Genomic DNA, 8,844 nt, shown 5'->3' on the forward strand with positions numbered 1-8,844 from the left:
GAGGGGCGGGCTTCCGATGACCGCAATGCCGTTCGGCATTTGTCTCCCAAGCACCGCTCTAACCAGCCGAAAATCGTACGATTTTCGGCTGATTTTCGAGCGTGCTCCTTAGACAAAAGACGTGCGGCCGTACAGTAGAAACGGTCGCACGTCTCCGTTCACACTGCTCGATTCTCGTACGATTGCGGGATTTCCCGCGATTCTCATACGAGAATGTATGGGCACCTTTAGACCTGTAGGACTCTAGCTGTAGACTTGCCAAGCAAATTTGCTACAAATTCAAAAAGTGTCGCCTAGAACTTGTGCTGCGAGTGTTCTGCGAGTCTACAACCTGCCAGGAATGTGCGCAGCAAGTTACAAAGAATTACAATTTAACCCGGACACAGGTTTGTAGCAAGTTATCCTTGCTATCTGGGTATGTATATATTCCCGGGTATCGATGCACCATTCATATAGGACATATGAGCATTTTCTTTGTCATTCCTGAATGTTGGTGCTTGGATTGTATGTAACATTATCTGCTTGATCTATATAAAGTTTGCATTATATATATATTAGAGGTGCACCGAAATGGAATTTTTAAAACCGAAACGAAACCGAAATAAAAAAAAATGTCAGGCCGAAACCGATACCGAGAATGTTTTTTTATTTTTTCAAATATTTTATTTTTTATAAACGTTTTAATTTTTTTTTTTTTATTTATTAATTCATTTTTATTAAATACTTTTATTTTTTACTTTACTTTTAGGGGCTTTGGGGAAATATTAGGGGTCACAGGTTAGCGCCATAGCCTATATTTGGAGAGAGCAGTTTCATTTAACCCCCCCCAAAAAGAAAACAGGGCTACAGGTATCTCGAGTGTCTATCTTACAGAGTTTCATAGTATTTGAGGTTGAATAAAGACGCAGGTCCGTCAAGTTGAACCTTTAATCTTAGCTATGAAGTTTTTTCTACTATGGTTTCCCCTTTAAACAGAGGACTCGGCCTGGAGAAGAATGAAAGGAGGTAAAAATACAAAAAGAAAACAGGTAAAACTTTCTTTATTTACAACTTTTAAATACATTGAACTTTTTTATTTTACCGGCATCGCCCCTTCCACCCGCCACTCAATTTCACATCTTCAGCTACAAGCAAGCAGGGCCTGGAGGTCTACATAAGGGAAGGTGGCCATTGTTGTGGGCCTGGAGGTATGTTACCGGGGGTGATCATTGTTATGGCCTCATTGGAGCTACGGCAACGGGTTGGGTAAGATGGCTGTTTGACATTTTCCAAGTGTTTGTACTCTTCCAGTGCGATAGTGGGCCTTGCTCTCGGAGACTTGGGTATCTGGTGATTAGAGAAAAGGTAGGCCTCAAGTTTATAAATATCAAAATGGCCGCGGCGATTGTGGTGTCCCAGGTGTACAGGGAAATGGTAGGCCTCAGCCTTCAAAGAAGTAGATGAGCTCACAAAATGTCCACCTGACCCAGGTAAACTAAAGGTTATGGGCAAGGCCTCAACCTTCAAAACAGTAGGAGAGCCCACAAAATGGCCACCTCCACTCAGGGGTATAGGCAGGCCTCAAGCTTATAAATATTAAGACAGTTCGGAAAAAAAAGGGCCACCTCCGCTGTACCCCAGCGTTGTCACTGGTGCACAGGGGAAGTAAAATGGCCAATTTCCCTCAGCGATGTCACTGGCGCACATGGAACTGATGGGCCATGCTCTCAAAAATACAAAATGGCCACCTCCACTGTACCTCGGTGACATTACAGGCTAGGCCACCACCTTACATATAGGAAGCAGGAGAAGTTGCCGCTCCTAAACTTGCCACTGGAAGAAGCAGGTGCAAGCAGGATGGAGCTCCTCCATGCTACCCATAGGGACACACTTGCAAAGGACAGTCCGCACACCGATGATGACAGCATTTCAATAAAACTTTATTGTTCCAGACACTCTCAGTGTCCCTCCACTTCTAATGAGAGGAGACATTAATCTTTACAAACAAGCCCCCATCCCAGAGTGAAACACGTCGGTTGGGGAGGTCCCAGGCGGGGCTTCTGTGTGCAAGTCAGGAACAATAGATTCCATTGAATCGATGACATCACCGATGTGCGGCCGGTCCTTTGCCTTACATGTATTGGTTCAGACTGACAGACAAGATGGCCACCACTCTGTGTGTATACAAAGGGATCGCTGTAGGACATCAATGGCCGTGGCGAAGGAGGCGGCCTGGGGACTTGTGTAGGAGAGAAAGGGTGGGGAAATACGGGAAACCACGAGAAGATGCCATATATCTTCTATCGAAGGGTAGATGTACACAAAATGGTGGCAATTCAGGGACAACACTGAGGAGATGAATGAGGCTGGGTATCTGGCAAGTATCAGGACACATTAGGGGTTCTTCTTTTTGTTCTGGCGACCTGACAAAACAAAAGAAAAAAATAGATTGTGAAGAACAAAATGGCTTCCGCTTTGCCGGCTCCGCCCTTATCCCCACCGAACAAGCCAACATTGGAGACACCTGTGAGAGCCATTGTGCATGGAACTACACTTCCCAGCAGAGCTCCACCAGTTCAGGTGGAGTGTCACGGGGCTTGAGTTTCCATGAGGTCTTCTCTGCTGGATACTTACGGAGTTCCAGGTTTCTGGTGATTGCCGATGATACCCGTGCCCGTGGTCCCTGCCGCAAAAAATGGTACCCGAATCGTACGATAGAAGGACAGTTTTCAATCATGGAGGCCATCTCCATCTCTACTGTGTCTCCGAGGTTCTGGTGCTGCGTGGAGAACAAGGGTCATATATTCAGTCACCTCCCACTAGGCAAGTGGCTACCTTCGAAACAATACCAAAGCCATCTACAACTCTACACCCAAGCTACATCACCGACCTCATTCTCGAAAAAGATCACCGAAACTGTCCTCTTCACTCACCTCAAGAACTCCCGCTCTCTTACTCTCTCGTGACCTCCTCCCATGCTGACCCTCCAGAGCCTCTCCCATCCTCTGGAACCCCCTACCCTAATCTGTCCACCTATCCCCCACTCTGTCCACCTTTAGGTGATCCATGAAAACTCATCTCTTCAAGGAATCCCACCTCCATCCATCTGCTCATCCCTCGCAATGTCGTTTGTATTGCTCACCCCTCCTAGATTGTAAGCTCCCATGAGCAGGTCCTCCTGTTTTGGAACTGTACTGTATCTCTTCATAATAATAAAACAAAATTACCTGATTATCCACCTTGAGCTCAGTCAATGTAGAGTTGTGTTTCATGGCCCGAATGACGGCCATCATCCCCGCGCCGGAGATAAAATTTGACTCGATATTCAGAGTCTCCAAAGTCTTGTTTTCCTTCAACATTTCGGCCACAGCCTGCAAACAGACAGAAAACCCTTTAGCCGCCAGTAGGGGGCAGTGTGACGGCCGCTGGTAAGCTACGGCACACAGGGCAACGCACTATCCACCCGCAACAAAAATGGAGAGCCTACACCTTCTGACCATTCAAGAGGAACATGTCCGCTCATTGCACCATCAGTCACGACTTATCAGTTATATCTGAAGAACATACTTGTGTATGAGAGTGCCAGCAAGAGGACTTTCTGTGCAGCCCTACAGCAACCTATCTGTATCTAGCATAGGCCAGAGAAGAAAGCAGAGGGTTGTTGAGTTGGGCTTGTTGGGTTGCTATGAGCAAAGCGGGCAGTCCTTTCATCCAGTACAGGGAATGACCAAACATTTGTAGACACCTGACCATCACACCCATATGGTCTTGTTGGACATCCAATCCCAAAACCATGGAGTTGCCACACCAATACCACCATATTGGGACTATAAAAGCCTCCACTTTTCCAGGAAGGATAACAAGCCAGAAGAACATTTTGTGAGGTCAGGTTCTGATGTTGGAGAAGACCTGACTCACAATCACTGTTCCAATTCATTCCAAAGGTGTTCAGTAGGGTTGAGGTCAGGGCTCTGTGCAGGTCTCTCCAGTTCCTCCACCCCAAACTGGTCCCACCATGTCTTTATGGAGCTGGCTATGTACACAGGGGACAGTCATGGTGGAACAGAAAACGTGTTTCATCAAACTGTTACCACAGGGATGGAAGCACACAATTACCCTTCAATGGAAACACCCGAACTCAAACATTTGAAGGGACATCCACATACTATTGTTCATATAGGTTGGTGTGATGGTCAGCTGTCCACCAATTTTTGACCATATAAGTAGTTGTCATGTTGTTCTCCATTTGTCCATATAGGTAGATGTGATGGTCAGGTGTCCTCCAGTTTTTGTCCGTTAAGGTAGGTATGATGGTCAGCTGTCCACCAACCTTTGGTCATATAGGTAGGTGTCATGGTCAGCGGTCCACCAACATTTGTCCATATAGGTAGGTGTGATGGTCAGCTGTCAACCAACCCTTGACCATAAAGGTAGGTGTGATGGACAGCTGACCATGACACCTACCTATATGGACAAATGGTGGACAGCTGACCATGACACCTCCCTATATGGACAAATGGTGGACAGCTGACCATCACACCTCCCTATATGGACAAAGGTTGGTGGACAGCTGACCATCACACCTCCCTATATGGACAAAGGTTGGTGGACAGCTGACCATGACACCTACCTATATGGACAAATGGTGGACAGCTGATCATCACATCTACCTATATGGACAAAGGTTGGTGGACATATAGGTAGGTGTCATGGTCAGCTGTCCACCAACCTTTGTCCATATAGCTAGGTGTGATGGTCAGCTGTCCACCAACCTTTGTCCATATAGCTAGGTGTGATGGTCAGCTGTCCACCAACCTGTCTCCACATACAGTAGGTAGGTGTTACAAAATGTATTTCTGTTTGCACACATTTTACAATATTTCCCATGCAGGAAGGAAGCCCCCCGGGAGCCCTCAATGCCGTATATAGAGAGAGAGACCATCACACCTCCCTATATGGACAAAGGTTGGTGGACAGCTGACCATCACACCTCCCTATATGGACAAAGGTTGGTGGACAGCTGACCATGACACCTACCTATATGGACAAATGGTGGACAGCTGATCATCACATCTACCTATATGGACAAAGGTTGGTGGACATATAGGTAGGTGTCATGGTCAGCTGTCCACCAACCTTTGTCCATATAGCTAGGTGTGATGGTCAGCTGTCCACCAACCTGTCTCCACATACAGTAGGTAGGTGTTACAAAATGTATTTCTGTTTGCACACATTTTACAATATTTCCCATGCAGGAAGGAAGCCCCCCGGGAGCCCTCAATGCCGTATATAGAGAGAGAGAGAGAGAGGTGATAAATATTTAAAGCTGAGCTCCAGGCAAACAGCACAATACACAGATAAAATATGTATATGGGAGACACTTCACCTGCCAAAGGATTTCTATTCCTGTCCATCCAGTCCCCAGATTTACAAAGATCCGGGGGCGGGGCAAGGGTGACCCGTTTCTTGCTTCTGCAGTTCAGTAACACGCACAGGTCTTCTCCCTTCCTCCGCCCTATGACTGGATAGTTAAAGGAGAAGCAGCTCATCTCTCTGCCACTCTGTTCTCTCCTTCTACCAGCCTGCGCCTTGCGAGCCCTGCAGCACACAGCTGACTTGCTTGTGCTCCTTCTCCCTCCTCCTTTCCCCCTAGTCTAAGCCCTGCTGTACAGGGACTGCAAGTCAAAGTCAGCTACTTGCTGGTCATAGAATAAATTCGGATGGCGCTTTTTTGTTGTTGTTTTTCATGCGAGCGCGGAATGAACGTCGCCCGGGTCACTCCGACACCTGAACGTTTCCTGTATTTCCTTTCCTGCACTTCCATCATCTTTTTTTTTCTTCAGGGCACATTATTTGCTAATTTGCAGATGAAAGGTAATAAAAGTAATGGATTTAAACTCCCCGGCCGGCAAAAAATGGCTTTTTAATTCAATTACTTTACATCCGGGGAGCAGAATTTAGTTAATGAACATCCATTACAGACGAGCCATTTAACATCGGACGGACGGACGGAGCGCGGCTGACGTCTTATCTGCTGCGCTTCCAGTAATCCGGCTCTGTGCTGCCACCTGGTGGCTGATCGTTGGTACTGCAGCTTGATTAAACCCTCCCTGGACACATGGAGTTGGCTCTGTGCATTGCGGGTCGCGAACGATGGACATAGTTTAACCATAAAATACTTGTTTTCACCTTTTTTCATTCTTATTTGCGTTTCCTGGGGCCTCCCGCCACTTCCTGTCTACATGCACCCGCTCCAGCGTCGGATGCACATCATTGGTGAGCTATACCTGCTCGATGCGTGCCATCATGGCCGCCTGCAGTCTCCGTCGGGGGTCACATACATGGGTGACAACGCAGGAGCACAGCTGTGAGACCGTTGTCACACTATAACAGGAAATGCCGGAACAAGGACATGTGTGCCACATTCACCAGGGATCAGTGACATCACTAGGGAGGGGGGTGCGGCCCACACCATTGGTGTGTCATCATGGCCACCTGCAGTCTCCGTCGGGGTCACGTGGTGGGGTGACAACGCAGAAGCACAGCTGATAATAATGGGGAGCTATACCTGCGTGTCATCATGGCCGCCTGCAGTCTCCATCGGGGTCACGCGGTGGGGTGACAACACAGAAGCACAGCGGCGAGACCGCTGTCACCCTATAACAGGTAATGTCGGAACAAAGGACATGTGTGGCACGATCACCAGGGATCAGTGGCGTCACTAGGGGGGTGCGGCCCACACTGGGTGACACCATCGGCGTCTCAGCAAGGCCGCTTGTAGTCTCCATCGGGGTCACGTGCTGCTATGAAGGTCCTTGTTCCGGCACTTCCTGTTATAGGGTGACAACGGTCTTACAACTAAGCTCCTGCTTTGTCACCCTCACATGTGCCCCCCAGTGGAGACTACAAGCGGCCATGGTGGCACACATTGCCCAGGTATAGGTCACCATTATTGCTATCAGGAAGCCGGTCCAGAGCCATGATATGCGTCCAATCTTGGAGTGAGTGCATGTAGACAGGAAGTGGAGAAAGAAGGGCTGCAGGAGATCCCTGTTTACCTGTGGACCATGACACGGTGTGGAACTTACAAAGGCCACGGGGTCATTGCTGCGGGTGGCCACCAAGCTCAGCTTCTTCACATGAGTGTTGCCTTTCATGGCCTCACAGATCTCCTTCAGCCTCGGGATGGGAATGTCCTGCGAGAGACGGTGACAACGGTTTTACAATCATTCATCACGGTATGTCCACCAAAAAGTCCTCCACAGTGATGGGACGGGCTTCCTTACATGAGGATTGTGGCCCAGAACACAAAGGTCTACCGTTGGCCATGTTAGCTATGGGTCTACAGTACCTATGAGGGGTCTAAAGTACCGATGAGGGGTCTACAGTAGCTATGAGGGGTCTACAGTAGCTATGAGGGGTCCACAGTAGCTATGAGGGGTCCACAGTAGCTATGAGGGGTCCACAGTACCTATGAGGGGTCCACAGTACCTATGAGGGGTCCACAGTAGCTATGAGGGGTCCACAGGACCTATTAAGGGTCTACAGATTATATGAGGGGTCTACAGTACCTATGATGGGTCCACAGTACCTATGATTGGTCCACAGTACCTATGATTGGTCTACAGTAGCTATGAGGGGTCTACAGTACCTATGAGGGGTCTACAGTACCTATGATTGGTCCACAGTACCTATGATTGGTCCACAGTACCTATGATTGGTCTACAGTAGCTATGAGGGGTCTACAGTACCTATGAGGGGTCTACAGTACCTATGAGGGGTCTACAGTATCTATGAGGGGTCTACAGTATCTATGAGGGGTCTACAGTATCTATGAGGGGTCTACAGTATCTATGAGGGGTCTACAGTATCTATGAGGGGTCTACAGGACCTATGAGGGGTCTACAGGACCTATGAGGGGTCTACAGTACCTATGAGGGGTCTACAGTACCTATGATGGGTCCACAGTACCTATGATTGGTCCACAGTACCTATGATTGGTCTACAGTAGCTATGAGGGGTCTACAGTACCTATGAGGGGTCTACAGTACCTATGGTGGGTCTACAGTACCTATGAGGGGTCTACAGTACCTATGGGTCTACAGTACCTATGAGGGGTCTACAGTACCTATGAGGGGTCTACAGGACCTATGAGGGGTCTACAGGACCTATGAGGGGTCTACAGTACCTATGATGGGTCTACAGTACCTATGAGGGGTCTACAGGACCTATGAGGGGTCTACAGTATCTATGGGTCTACAGTACCTATGAGGGGTCTACAGTACCTATGAGGGGTCTACAGTACCTATGAGGGGTCTACAGTACCTATGAGGGGTCTACAGTACCTATGAGGGGTCTACAGTACCTATGAGGGGTCTACAGTACCTATGAGGGGTCTACAGTACCTATGAGGGGTCTACAGTACCTATGAGGGGTCTACAGTACCTATGAGGGGTCTACAGTACCTATGAGGGGTCTACGGTATCTATGAGGGATCTACATGGAACCCCAAAACCAGCATTGAGGTGAAGGGTCCATTGCTGACCTTGATGTTATTCAGATTGACCTCCTCCAAGTCCGAGGCGTTGCTCTTGATCTTCTGCAGGGTCTCCTCCACGTTGGTTGGGTTGGGCGGCTCGTCGGGGACGGGTTTGTATTCGTCCGGCTTTACCACACCTATCAAGGTAAAAAAAAAACATGTAAGGATGCCGGGGGACTGAGGTGGTGAGGAGCACTGAGGTGGTGAGCGGCGGAGCACTGAGGTGGTGAGGGGCGGAGCACTGAGGTGGTGAGGGGCGGAGCACTGAGGTGGTGAGGGGCGGAGCACTGAGGTGGTGAGGGGCGGAGCACTGAGGTGGTGAGGGG

General features: G+C 48.7%; 1 protein-coding gene across 1 annotated transcript in view; it reads right to left on the reverse strand.

Annotated features, from left to right (window-relative positions):
- TMOD4 (tropomodulin 4) overlaps positions 1–8,844 on the reverse strand; it is a 33,057-nt gene that overhangs the window by 10,820 nt on the left and 13,393 nt on the right. Inside the window, exons 7-10 of the mRNA XM_018573679.1 lie at positions 7,068–7,175; positions 3,207–3,350; positions 2,614–2,758; positions 2,300–2,402 (exon numbers count right to left, since the gene is read on the reverse strand). Coding sequence (XP_018429181.1) covers positions 2,374–2,402; positions 2,614–2,758; positions 3,207–3,350; positions 7,068–7,175 — 426 coding nt within the window. The 3' untranslated portion in view covers positions 2,300–2,373. The remainder of the gene's footprint in view (positions 1–2,299; positions 2,403–2,613; positions 2,759–3,206; positions 3,351–7,067; positions 7,176–8,844) is intronic.

Source organism: Nanorana parkeri, unplaced genomic scaffold (genome assembly GCF_000935625.1).
Source record: "Nanorana parkeri isolate BGI_ZX_2015 unplaced genomic scaffold, ASM93562v1 scaffold2484, whole genome shotgun sequence".
NCBI lineage: Eukaryota > Metazoa > Chordata > Amphibia > Anura > Dicroglossidae > Nanorana > Nanorana parkeri.